This window comes from Pocillopora damicornis, chromosome 2 (genome assembly GCF_964200805.1).
Source record: "Pocillopora damicornis chromosome 2, jaPocDami1.2, whole genome shotgun sequence".
Classification (NCBI taxonomy): Eukaryota; Metazoa; Cnidaria; class Anthozoa; order Scleractinia; family Pocilloporidae; genus Pocillopora; species Pocillopora damicornis.
In genome coordinates this window covers 24028892-24042456 of record NC_142671.1, presented here as the reverse complement: position 1 = coordinate 24042456, position 13565 = coordinate 24028892, and the positions used below count along the sequence as shown (strand labels likewise).

Sequence of the window (13565 nt, the reverse complement as noted above, 5' to 3'; positions counted from 1 at the left end):
AACCGCACCGAAAAGGGTCTGGAATTCGACTTGGAAATCGGTACAAAGAAACGAGAAAGATCAATGAGGGACCTCCGATCGCGTGTGGGTACAATTTATGAATCATTAAGGGAACCAGCGGACCTCATAAAATTGAACACTTTCAAGGACAGCTTGGAAACTGACTTAAACGCCTTTCAAGCCGCACAGGAAAACGTGACCGACCTTTTGATCAGATTAGAACTTCTGCACAGGGAACAATTAATACATGACGAGTTTCTCGGCGTAAACAATGCGGCGCTAGAATGTTTAGCGGACATCAAGGTAAGAATCCAAGATCAAGAAATGGAAAGAGCTGAGCTCATTTCTCAAAAATCACTACGCTCCAGAAAATCATCGTCGTCAATGACTTCTTCAAGGCGAGCGGCAATTGAAACCGCGAAGATTAAGGCAAAATTGGACACACTTAAAAGGCAACAGGAAATTGAAAAGCGGCGTGACGAATTAAAATTTCAAGAAAAGGAACTCGAGCGCTTAGATGAGCGAGAAGAATTGCATGGAGAACTTTCTGCGGCCGAAGCGATTCAAAGGATTCTGCAAGAATCGGAATTTAACGATACAATTGCTTTGCGAGAAGCCACGGAAAACTCACTCGAGCAAACCAAAAAACAAGGAATTTCCGACCCCAAGCCAGTCGGTCAGCCACAAGCGGAAAAGATTGCCCGCGAGGAAATTGAAGGAAAATATATCAAGGTTAACGACCCAATTGTAGCCAGAACGCCAAAACAATCACCAGGCACAAGCGAAAATTTTGCAAATACAAGCGCGGGAACATCGCCTCACTTACCCTCGCGACTTGGCGTCGACACGCCCCTTGTCCATCGAGAAACTAATCAATCTTCGAGGAGAACCGAATCATCAGAGCAGCACTACAATTCCCAAATTTGGCGTATACAGGAAGAAAATGCGGAAATACAGAAAACGCAAGTCGAATTACTGCGAAGGATGACAGTTCCGGTCCCCAAGCCTCCAGTTTTCGACGGAAACATCTTAGAGTACCCAAAATGGGAAAACGCCTTCGACGCACTGATCGAAGATCAAGTTGTTCGCCCCAACTACAAGCTTTACTATTTAGGCGAATACACGCGTGGAGCAGCGCAAAAAACGATCAGTGGATTGCTAGGGTTGAGAACCGAAGACGCTTACAAGAGAGCAAGAAAAACCCTGAAAGAACGCTTCGGAGACCCTTTTAGGATCTTCGAAGCATACAGAGATAAACTGAGAAATTGGACGCCATGCGTGACCAGCGCAGACCTGCAAGAATTTAGCGATTTTCTAATCATGACACAGGAAACGATGAAATCCGTAAAGTACTTAAAGGAACTCGAGAGTTACTCCACAATTCGAGAACTCGCAGCTCGCCTGCCCACTTTCTACGGTAACAAGTGGAGAGAAAGCGCGAAGAAACTGGAGGCAAAATGCGGCGAATACTCCTTCGCAAACTTTGTCGAGTTTACACAAGAAGCATCCCTAGACGCCAACCATCCCGTCTTCTCTCACGATGCTTTGAACTTAGCAAGGAAGGAATTGGAAAAGGATAAAAGCCCCCCCGGCGGTAGCGTGAAGCGAAGCCCCGAAAGAAGGGCTAAGAAGAAGAGACATGGCATCTCGTTAAACACCACGGGCAGTGAGTCGTTATGCAAGGACCCCCCGGAAGCGAGTTCATGTGTGCTGTGCAAGGGAAAACACGGTCTCGCCACGTGCAAAAACTTCTTGGCAACACCGTTCAAAGAACGGCTAGAAATTTGCATGTCAAGAGGAATATGCTTCTCCTGCCTTAGTCAAGGTCACACAGCTCGACAATGCAAGCAGAAAATTCAGTGCGAGGTGTGTAAAAAACCACATGCAACCGCCCTCCATCGCTTTCCACCCGTAGAGAAAGGACAAGAAAGCACCCAGGAAGCCGTCAGAGCCACGAACAACTGCGTGAACTGCAGTGACACTACAACCTCCATGATCCTCCCGGTATGGATTCATCACAAGAACGACCCGAATCGCCGAGTCAAGGCTTATGCCGTGCTAGACGATCAAAGTGATACCTGTTTCGTTACCGATGACGCAATAAACGAACTCGGAGTGACTGGTCCCGTCATTAAGCTAGAGCTGGGCACCATGCACGCCATAGAGAAAATTGACACACGAAGAATTGATGGTCTCGTCGTCTCACGTTTCGATGGCAAGGTGGACATACCCCTCCCTAAGGTGTACACACGAACACATATTCCAGGCCAGCGTGGACAAATTCCTCGCCCAGAAACTGCCCGCAAGTACAAGCATTTAGAGAAAATTGCTGATGAGATCTCGCCATATGAAGAGCACTTAGGCATCGGCTTATTGATTGGCAACAACTGTGTTCGGGCCTTAAAGCCAAAATCCATAGTCCCTGGAAAGTCAAATGCCCCCTACGCTATACGCACAACGTTGGGCTGGGGAGTGGTAGGAGCCAGAAATCAGGGAGATCATGATAATGAAATTGAGATGACAGCTGGATGCCATCGCATTGCTACACGAGAGATAGCAAGCAACGAAGCCTCAACTGGCAAGTTCATCCCCCTGACGAGCTGTAAAGAGATAATGGCACCTTCGGTCATCAAGAAAATGTTCGAGCAAGACTTCTCCGAGCCCCTAGACTGGAACGTAGCCATGTCTCAGGAAGATCTGAAGTTTATGAGCATCACCTCCAATGGTATTCATAAAGCAGATGATGGGCACTATGAAATTCCTCTACCACTTCGCGACGAGAGCGTCCAACTACCATGCAATAAGAAACGCGCTGAAGCACGACTAAAGCAGTTAAGTCGAAAATTTGCCATTGATTCGAAATACAAGGAAGATTATGTGACATTCATGCAGAGGACGCTAGAGGATGGCCACGCAGAGAAGGCCCCCAAGCAGCATGAAACAGTTTGGTACATTCCTCACCATGGAGTGTATCACCCTAAGAAGCCCGACAAGCTACGAGTCGTTTTCGATTGTTCAGCAGACTTTCAGGGACATTCCCTTAATCGCAACCTCCTGCAAGGCCCTGATCTAACGAACTCCTTGGTTGGTGTCTTGTGCCGCTTCAGACAAGAACCTGTGGCATTCGCTTGTGACATCGAAGGCATGTTCCACCAGGTCCACGTCAACGAAGAACATCGTGACCTTCTCCGCTTTCTTTGGTGGGAACAAGGAGACACCTCAAAGGAGCCAACGGAATATAGAATGACGGTACATCTATTTGGTGCTACCTCCTCCCCGGGCTGTGCTAATTTAGCCCTAAGAACTGCCGCCGATGACGGCGTAGATGAGTTTGGAATAGAAACAGCCTCCTTTATTAAAGAGAATTTCTATGTCGATGACGGGCTTAAGTCGGTCCCTACAGTGCAAGAAGCCATTGAATTGATCGAGAACAGCACAGAGATGTGCATGAGAGGCGGTTTTAGACTCCACAAATTCACGTCTAACAGTAAAGAAGTCGTAGAGTCTACCCCTATTGAGTCGCGCGCAAAGGAAATTAAGGAACTTGATTTGAACCGCGATTTACTCCCGCCCGAACGTGTTCTTGGCGTAGAATGGAATATCGTAAACGACGCTTTCAAGTTCCGTATTTCCCTCAAGGATAAACCACTGACCAGGCGTGGCATTCTATCAACAGTAAGCTCAATATACGACCCGCTTGGGTTTGCCGCCCCATTCCTGCTTCGAGGAAAAAGAATATTACAGCTACTGTGCAAGGAAAGCATAAGCTGGGATGACACCATACCCGAGGAGCTACGGATGCAGTGGGAAATGTGGCGAAATGAACTTCCCCTTCTAGAGATAATGGAAGTCCCAAGATGTTTCAAATTAAAGGAAATGGAAGACCTCAAGAAGGTCGAGCTACACCACTTCTCGGATGCGAGCACAGAAGGATACGGCCAGTGTTCTTATCTCCGTCTGGTGGACACAAGAAACCGAACGAACTGCTCACTAGTTATGGGTAAGGCACGGGTTACTCCCCTGAAGCCGATAACCATACCACGCCTTGAGCTGACAGCCGCCCTGGTATCCGTTAGAGTTAGCGATATGCTGAGCCGAGAGCTGAGATATGATAAAGTCGAAGAAGTGTTCTGGACTGATAGCAAAGTTGTTCAGGCATACATCTACAATGATGCACGTCGGTTTCACACCTTCGTTGCAAACAGAGTTCAGCAGATTAGAGAACGCACCGTTCCTGAACAATGGAAGTACGTTGACGGAAAGAACAACCCGGCTGACGATGCTTCACGTGGACTGAGCCCCAAAGACCTCCTACAGCCTTCGAGGTGGCTACAAGGACCATCTTTCCTTTGGGATCACCACGATAGCTGGAAGAACTTAGACAAGAGTGAACCCGAACTCCTGCAAGCCGACGATAAAGAAGTGAGGAAGGCGTCTTCCTTCATAACCTGCATGACAAACAAAGAGCAATTTGCAACCCTCCATCAACGGCTGGAATACTTTTCAAGCTGGTTTAGAGCAAAACGCTCCGTTGCTATGTGCCTAAGATACCGAAAGATCTTACTAGAAAGAACACGCGGAAAGCAGGCAGGCGTGGATGGAGCGAAAACAAGATCTAGAACACACGAGCATCATCCAGTTGACGTTAATGAGCTAAAGGAAGCGGAACAAGAAATCATAAGAAACGTGCAGAAAGAAGCCTTTAAAGAAGAGATAGGCAAACTGAGGAAGATAACTGCAGATTACGAAACCCATAAAGAAGATGACTCAAGATCCAGGGTTCCGAAACCTAGAGGAGATAGTCCCCTCTCCCGTCTAGACCCGTTCCTAGACCACAACAACCTAGTGAGAATCGGCGGACGAATAAAGCAAGCTAGCATATCTCAAGATGTAAGGCACCCTATTGTTCTGCCTGGACAGGGACACGTTAGCAAGCTCCTAGCCCGGCACTACCATGAAAGGGCCCTACATCAAGGAAAGGGAATTACACTGAACGAAATCCGTTCCTCCGGCTACTGGATCATAGGCGGTGGCTCGGTAGTCTCCAGGCTGGTCCATGAATGCGTCGCTTGCAGAAGGCTTAGAGCGAAGGTGCAAGAACAGAAAATGGCAGATCTCCCGGCAGACAGATTAACACCTACCCCTCCTTTCACATATTGCGCAGTAGATTACTTCGGACCTTGGTACGTGAAAGAAGGACGTAAGGAACTCAAAAGATATGGAGTACTGTTTACATGCCTAGCAACAAGAGCCATTCACCTAGAAGTTGCTAACTCCTTGGAAACAGATTCTTACATCAACGCCCTTCGCCGCTTCATATGCAGGCGTGGTCCCGTGCGTCAGATGCGTAGCGACAATGGCTCAAATTTTATTGGAGCAAGAAGAGAGCTGAAGGAAGCGCTTGCTGAAATGGACCAAAACCAAGTAAAACAAGACATGCTAAAAAGGGGCTGTGATTGGTTTGAGGTCAAACTCAATGTCCCCACTGCCAGTCACATGGGTGGAGTTTGGGAGCGCCAAATAAGAACTGTGAGAAGTGTGCTCTCTGCCCTACTAGAGAAAAACGGCCATCAAATGAATGATGAAGCGCTACGGACCTTCATGTGCGAAGCGGAGGCAGTAGTTAACAGCCGACCTCTAACGGGGGAAGGTACAACGACATCAGATACAGCAGAACCACTGACGCCAAATCACTTCCTGACTTTGAAGACAAAGGTAGTTTTGCCCCCACCAGGAAAATTCACCTCTGCGGATATGTACTCAAGAAAATGGTGGCGACGGGTTCAACACTTAACAAACGAATTCTGGTCTAGGTGGAAGAAAGAATTCCTTCTTTCGTTACAAACCAGACAAAAGTGGACCCGACCAAGGAAAAACCTCCAAGTCAACGATGTCGTGATCGTCAAGGACAATGACACCCCAAGAAATCAGTGGAAGCTGTGTCGTGTTATTGAGGCCCAAGCAGACCAGGATGGACTGGTACGGAAAGTGATGCTAGACGTTGGCAGCCCGAACCTGACATCAGACGGAAAAAGAAATCAGCCGTTATCAACGCTAGAAAGACCAATCCACAAGCTAGTGCTACTGATGTCACAAGATAAGTGAAGACCGGGGAATCCCCACCGAAGAGCCATAAGAGAAAGATTTATCAAGTACCAAGGGCCTTTGGCCTATCGACAAGATAAACAATGAGACGATTTTGTTACTGTTTGCGAATAAGTTAGTGATTAGGGTAAATTAAGGTATTAATTTAGAGGAGCCATGTAACCGCTTCCGTTAGGATCGAAATACGTCGCGAAATATTTTGTGGTTTGATTTACGCTACCGCTGGGATTACCGCAGTATAGATAGGCATAGCGTATAGCTCGCGTTTCAGTTCTTCAGAAGATCCCGCGAGATCAAGATCTGTTAGTGAAAACTAGAAGACAAGTTAGAGCGAAAATCTCGATAGAAATCAAGACCCGCGAACGTTGGTAAGCAGCAATCTAATTATCTTTAAGGCTGTGAAGCTATGTCGGTTTGTAATTCTGAAGTTATAGGTTTCGCTAGATTTCACTGCTTAAGTCTCTCTCTCAATATCACGTGCGCTTGGTTTTATGATCATTCCTTAGCTGTAAAAGAGACAAATATTTAAGTGATTTCTTAATGTAACTATTTCAGTTGACCGCTTTGATTCGATAAATGCCCTGAGGCCACAAGAATAGGAGTACGTAGGAACAATAAAGGAAAGAATCGTATGTCCATATTGGTTTGGTGTTTTCGATTGCGCGTGTAACAACCCGGGAACGAGACTTTCATTTCCAACTTGAGCGAAACCACTTACAACTATCAAAATCTTAGTCAACAAAGCTTTCACTGGTGATTGGTTCAACAAAACCTATGGCCTTAATCTGCAACAGGACCAGCTTGCTAGATTACTCGAAATTGCCACAACCAATCCGCTTTTCCAGTTTAATGGTCAACTCTACAGACAGATGGTGTGGCCATGGGCTTGCCCCTTGGTCCTCTAATGGCCAATGTCTTCATGTGTCATCTTGAAGAAAAGCTTACACGCGAGGGCTTGATGCCCCAGTTGTACAAGAGGTACGTCGATGATACTCTGGGTAGAATGCCTAGCGTTGATGTTGCTGCTGAGTTTCTTAGTACCCTGAATGGCCTACACCCCAGTCTAACATTTACGATGGAGCTTCCTGTGGATAACAAGATCCCTTTTATTGGCATTGAAATCGTCAAGAACGGAACTAAACTTGAAACTCAAGTTTACAGAAAACCAACAAACACCGGATTGCTCCTACATTTCCAAAGTCACACGGATAAATGCTATAAAGACTCTTTATTACAGACAATGATACATCATGCCTATTCCTTGTCGTCTACAACAGAGGCTTTCAATACAGAATGTGCCAAGTTGCACTCTATATTTAGTCGCCTTGACTATCCAATGAGTGTTATTGATTCTGCTATCAAAAAGTTTCTTTTTCTAAATTCCTCAGCGAACAAAGCAGAAAGAAACAATGATGATAGTAGCACAGTAAGAATTAGTCTTCCTTTTAAAGATCAAGTGGCCGCTAATGCGGTTCGTAAGCGGTTACGCAATCTTAGCCATAAGATTGGCCCTACTTTGCAACCAGTTTTCGTGAGCAAGAAATTGGGGCAAGACCTCAGACCCAAAGAAATCAAGCTGTCAATTGTTAATAAGTTCTCCTTAGTTGGCACCACTGGATACAGTGGCTTGTTGCCTACCAGTGTTGGCATTATGGTCCAGGGTTGCCAACTGAGTTCGAGCAACCATGCCATTAGAAAATAAGTGCTGCCGTTTGGGTGCATATTTGGTCTGCACACCATGATATACCTCTAAATTGCCAGTATGACTACATAGTGTTAGTTGCTGATTATCCTTTAACAGACTTTTATCTAATACAACCTCCTTTAATGCATTATGAGCAGAGGAGCCACCTTTTAATTCTTGCTATAGCCGGAGGGATTGATTGTTGGCCACATTCCTCACACAGGTCAGCTGAATCCCAGGAGTGGATATTGGCAGTGTGATAGACAATGGATATCCACTTCTCTCTCAACATCTCCTTGTCTCTCCCACGTGTGTTTGCACACCACCAAAGATGGTTTGAGATGGATCTGAACCAGAGAGAGAGATCAGCATATTCTTTCTTCTTCTTTTTTTCTTTCTTAGTTTTTCAGTTATGCTCTTGGAGAGGTGCCACACATCAAATTGATGATCAACTTCAGGGAAATTTCTTTTCATGTCAGCCCTAATGCCCACATGATGATCAGTTGCAACAACCATAATTTTCCTCCCTTTCTCATTGATGTTTTCCATACAGTGTTTGAATCCCTCTCTTTCCATGGCCTAGCTATGATTTACCTCACTGACCTCAACAACCTTGAAGTCAACAATCTTATTTTTAACCATTATTTAGCTCAAAAGGAATTGAAGTAAATAGAGCAGTGAGGGCTAGTCAATCATCAAGAACAGATAGAAGAATAAACTCAAACAACTCAAGCTTCTGTATTTGTACATCCTTTCTTGCATAAGCCAAGAATTTAACCCATTATAGAGAACTTCTAAACCAAAGTTCAAAATGAATTTCAAAATTTTATTTCCTTTTGGACTTCTTGCGTGAGGAACAAGAAAGATTATATAGATTCTTACATGTTCCAAGGGGTCATTCCCAAGGCGGAGGAGTCAGCTTGTGATTTAAAGACAACTGTAAGACATACCAAGAAAGATAAAAACAGGTAGAAGAAATCATCAAAAGCAACAGAGAGCAGAATAAGTGCCACTCTGATATTCTTGACAAGACCACTGAATACCTTAATGACAACAACAAATACCAATGCACCAGTGGCTCCCAATACACAACACATGAATGAACAAGATATTGCAGCTAAAACAAAACCTACTGAGTTATTTGAATGTTTCGATCCAGGTACCGACAAACAACACAGTCAATATGATCTATTTCAGGATATGAATATTTTACTGAGGAATAATGATAATGAAGAACTTCTACAAAATCACCCACACGATAGTGATTATCAACAGCTTGTTCGCTCACTAGACAAAAGACAGAGAGAATTCTTTTACTATGTTTTACACTCTATTAAAACTAATGATGACCCACTCAGACTATTCTTAAGTGGAGGCGCTGTAATTGGTAAAAGTAGTGCCCTCTATGAAGTACCCACAAGGTTCTAAAATAGCATCCCAGGTGAAAATCCAGATGAAGCAAAAGTACTTAAAGTTACTCCCACAGGCAAAGCAGCATTTAACATTAAAGGAAACACACTTCACTCAGCTTTTAAAATACCTACCAACAGGGGATTTCAACATTGCACACTTGACACAGACACACTTAATACAATACCAGCACAGTTAAGAAAACTTTAAGTTATATTAATTGATAAGATTGCAATGGTAGGCAATGGAATGTTCAACTTCCTTAACTTATTACTACAGGAAATAATGGCAAACAAGTCACCATTTGGAAATCTCAGCTTGATAACAGTTGGAGACTTATTCGAATTAAAACCAGTATTTGATAAATGGATCTTTGAAAATACCAATGATTCTTATAGTGCTTTAGCAACCAACATTTGGAGTGAGTATTTTACCTTGGTTGAACTCACTGAAATCATGAGGTAAAAAGATGACAAGACTTTGCAGAACTATTAAATAGATTTAGAGAAGGAAAACAACCAAAATGATATTATGGCGCTTAAAGAACAAATTGTAAAAATTAACCCTGGAAAGAAAAATTATTCCATCAATTAAACACTCTATACTCAAAAAAATCCACAAGTAAATGATCACAACAATGTAATGTATCAAGCTGCACATACTCAAAAAGCTCAAATTAAATGTATTGACATCATTGTTGGAGATATGTCTGATGACCTAAAAAACAAAGTCAAAGGAAAAATTCCAGATGATCCCACAAAAACTATGGGCTTATATAATTCTGTTTCAATTGCTGTGGGAGCAATATATGACTTGAAAACAAATGTCAGTGTAACTGATGGTATGACAAATGGTGCCGAGTGTGTTATAGAGAAAATAGACGACAGAGTTAAAGACTCCACTAGGCCAAGTATCACCTGGGTATCTTTCCCAGAAGCTAGCATAGGTCAAAACCTTCACAATGAATTTGCACATTTATTTACCATAAATGTGGATAGAACTTGGAAACCAATTTTAGAGATAACTAAACAATTCAAGATTTCAAAGTAACATCAATGCCAGATACTTCATAGACAATATCCTTTACAGCCAGCTGCAGCTAAGACTTTCCATCATTGCCAAGGTGATACACTTAATGAAGCAGTACTTGATTTACCATCATCAACCACAGAGCACATGCATTACATTGCTTTAAGTAGAGTAACAATTAGTTCAACGCTACATATAATCAACCTAAATGAAAAAAAAACCATTAGTCAAAAAGTTCAAGAAGAAATGTCCATACCATTTTTATACAACCAGTCTTCTAAAATGAAACTACTGTTTCATAATGTGCAATCTCTTCTTCTTCATTTTGATGATGTTGCACGTTACTACAATGTTCTAGCAGCTGACTGGCTAGTTTCAAACTTTCTAGAAATGACTTTAACACAAATAGTAATGTCAGAAGTAGTTATATATGGCTATGTGTAATAAATCCAATATAAACTGAGCAACTACACTATTCAGATCTAACTTTAACAATATAGAACAATATAGAACTAACTGAACGTATACTTAATGATCCAGTTCCAAACTTACATATAGTAGGCATCTATAGGTCAAAAAGCAAAGCTAACCAACAAACTTAATTGAAACTATAAATCATCTCCTTGATACAATCACTCCTGATGAAGATACATCTACTGTGATACTAGGTGACTTCAATGTTAATTTATTGGAAGTTTCCTCAGAACAAAAGGCATTAACAAAATGCTTGTTACCACAAAGAACCTATAAGCAACTGATATGTCAGTTTACTACAGACTATGATACACAAACTGACCATATCTATACCAAATCATGTACTAACTGCCAGTGTTCTAGAGTCCTATTATAGTGATAAGCCAACATTTGTTTGCTTAGTATAATATCAGTATTTCTTATAATATGAAGATGAAAGTATCCATATTTAAACAATGTAAAACCAACATCACATATTATTTGCATCTCATTGTAGTATTGCTTACTCCAGGGTTGCCATCCACCAGGACAAAAAAAAAAACCCTGACTTTTCACTGAGTGTAAAGCAATTTTCAGTAACCCTGCAGGATAACTATTCTGGCCATGAATCAACAAAAATAAGGATGGCTCTGATAATTTTTAAAAGAAAATTGCCTTTTTCACACAAAAACATCTTATAAAATAATTTGCAGCAACCTTAAACCCCGCTGACCGTGCCAACCCTGTTACTCAGTTAGTGGTGAACTAGTTTACAAACAATTTTCCTTCTGGACCACTGGTATGGTACCAGTGCTTTACAGGTACCCATCAGCAGACTGTCACCATCATCTGTGTTCAGGTAAGACTGAGAAAGGATTTTAACATTAATTATTCTTGCCAGATAGACATACTGTAAAGTAAACATGTGAGAGACGACCATCTAAATACCATAGCATAGCATTGATGATCATCTAGACAAAGTAATACAAAGAAATCAGTGGGGTTTCAGAAAAGGTTTTTCCACAAACTCTCTATGGCTATATATTACAGAGATGTGGAAAAGAATTTTGGACAGAGAGAATGTGGTTGGTACAGTTCTTATCAACTTTAGGAAAGCATTAGACTCAGTGGATCATTCAATTTTGAGTTATAAGATGGATGCTTGCAGTTAACATGGAAAATTGAAGGACTAGATTCAAAGTTACCTCGTTGATCGAAAACAATTTGTTGTAGTAAATGGGAAAGGATCTGGCCTTCATAAATGACTTGCCTGATAGTATATCAAATGGTGAAATCCACCTCACAGCATTCGCTATTGGAAAGAATGAAGATGAGGTAGTAACTCTACTTAACATTATATTCTCAGAAATTAGCAAATGGTGCAGTATAAACAGCCTCAAAATTCATCCAAGCAAATGCAAAGTCATGCTAATCTCAAGAAAGAGCTTCACTGGCCCATTGAAACCTGTCAAATGGGGGAACAAATTTCTAGAGTATACAGATAAAGTAAAAGTACTTGGAATATATATTGACAATAAACTGCCTTGGAAACCACATATCAAAGAGCTAACTAAATCATTTAATGCACAACTTAAGTCTCTTAAAAGAATATCCTATCTGTCAACTAAAGAATTGGAAAGTATCTATTTCAAGTTGATTATACCACACTTAAAGTACTGTATATCTGTATGGGGAAACTGTTCAACCTCTGCTTTTGAACCCATTGAAGCACTGCATGTAAAAGCTGCGAGATTAATCCACAGACTCCTTCTTCTTTAGAAGACCATGATGTAATAAAGAAGGTACATTGGCAGAACACTAGCAATATCTATAAAAGATACTTACTTTAGAAATGTTTCAAATCATAAACTCTGATGGATGTCACAGATTATCTCATATGTTCAATTTAAGTAAACTCTGTTACAAAAGGCAAACTAATCGAAATGAATACAACAACTTCAGAGTTTGGTAGACAATCTTTATTCTTCAGAGGTCCAGTTACCTGGAATAATCTGAACAGAGACATAAGAAATACAGAAAATATGAAGTCTTTTAGATTAGCTCTAAAAGAGAAATCAAGAGTGATGGAAACTATTAGTTACATAAAGGGACAAGGCAACAATTTAAATAGGAGAACTGAAGAATTTATATACTATTGAATGTGATCATTTCTTTAAATTTATTACTTATTTATTAGATTCATATTTAAATTTGATTTATCAATAATTATTTATTAGATGATCTATATTCTATACTTTATAGAAACTTTTAAAATGATGCTATTAGGATCTGTTTTTTCAAATATTTTAGCATGTAGTTAGGAGGTCCACATCAGCAAAGGCTGCCCTTTGCATGACCTTATTCAAATAAATTATGTATTATGTATTGTATTGCGCAAAATTCTAATTTCTTTGCGCATTATAATTTGATGACGTAACAGATATAATTGTTAAGATTTTCTATCGCTAGACAGTGTTATGGACACCTAGAACCAATGGGTAAATATTTACCTTGATTTCTTTTGATATTATCGATATGAACTGAAACTAATTTGTTAACGCATTACTTTACAGATTTCGAATCTTCGATCCATATCCATGAATTTTGTCATAACATTCATCCGTTATTTATTGTAATAAAATATCGAGGTTTGGAACCTTTGGTATATTAATGTCCTAACACACCGTCACATTCGAAATCCATTGAGACGTGAACACGAAGATAATGGATCCAGAAAAAGTGAAAACAGACCGGAAGAATGCCAGAACAATCTTCACAAGGAAAAGGAATGAGCTGCTGAGATCTGTCCGCGACAGAAGAATAGCAGATGTGATTGAAGACGATTATGCTGAGCTCGTCAAAGCATGGAAGGAATTAGAAGGTA

The 13565-nt window shown here is 41.3% G+C and overlaps 2 protein-coding genes and 1 pseudogene across 5 annotated transcripts in view; 2 read left to right on the top strand and 1 right to left on the bottom strand.

Moving 5' to 3' along the window:
• Nucleotides 1-6745, top strand: part of LOC149050409 (uncharacterized) — a 7507-nt gene extending 762 nt beyond the window's left edge. The window contains exons 1-2 of the mRNA XM_089197754.1: nt 1-6473; nt 6661-6745. The exon at nt 1-6473 is cut by the window's left edge and continues 762 nt beyond it. Coding sequence (XP_089053880.1) covers nt 1-6105 — 6105 coding nt within the window. The 3' untranslated portion in view covers nt 6106-6473; nt 6661-6745. The remainder of the gene's footprint in view (nt 6474-6660) is intronic.
• LOC149050408 (uncharacterized) overlaps nt 1-8726 on the top strand; it is a 10569-nt pseudogene extending 1843 nt beyond the window's left edge.
• Nucleotides 8727-10649: 1923 nt separating this feature from the next.
• The window catches only part of LOC113669353 (uncharacterized), a 34504-nt gene continuing 31588 nt past the window's right edge, over nt 10650-13565 (bottom strand). For 3 of the 4 annotated variants that reach the window (XR_016184066.1, XR_016184070.1, XM_089197761.1), the window contains one exon: nt 10650-12693. Coding sequence is in view for 1 of the 4 variants with exons in the window: in XM_089197761.1 (XP_089053887.1) it covers nt 12661-12693 (33 nt within the window). In the remaining 3 variants the exon portion in view is untranslated. The remainder of the gene's footprint in view (nt 12694-13565) is intronic. The other variant, XR_016184067.1, reaches the window with a different exon arrangement.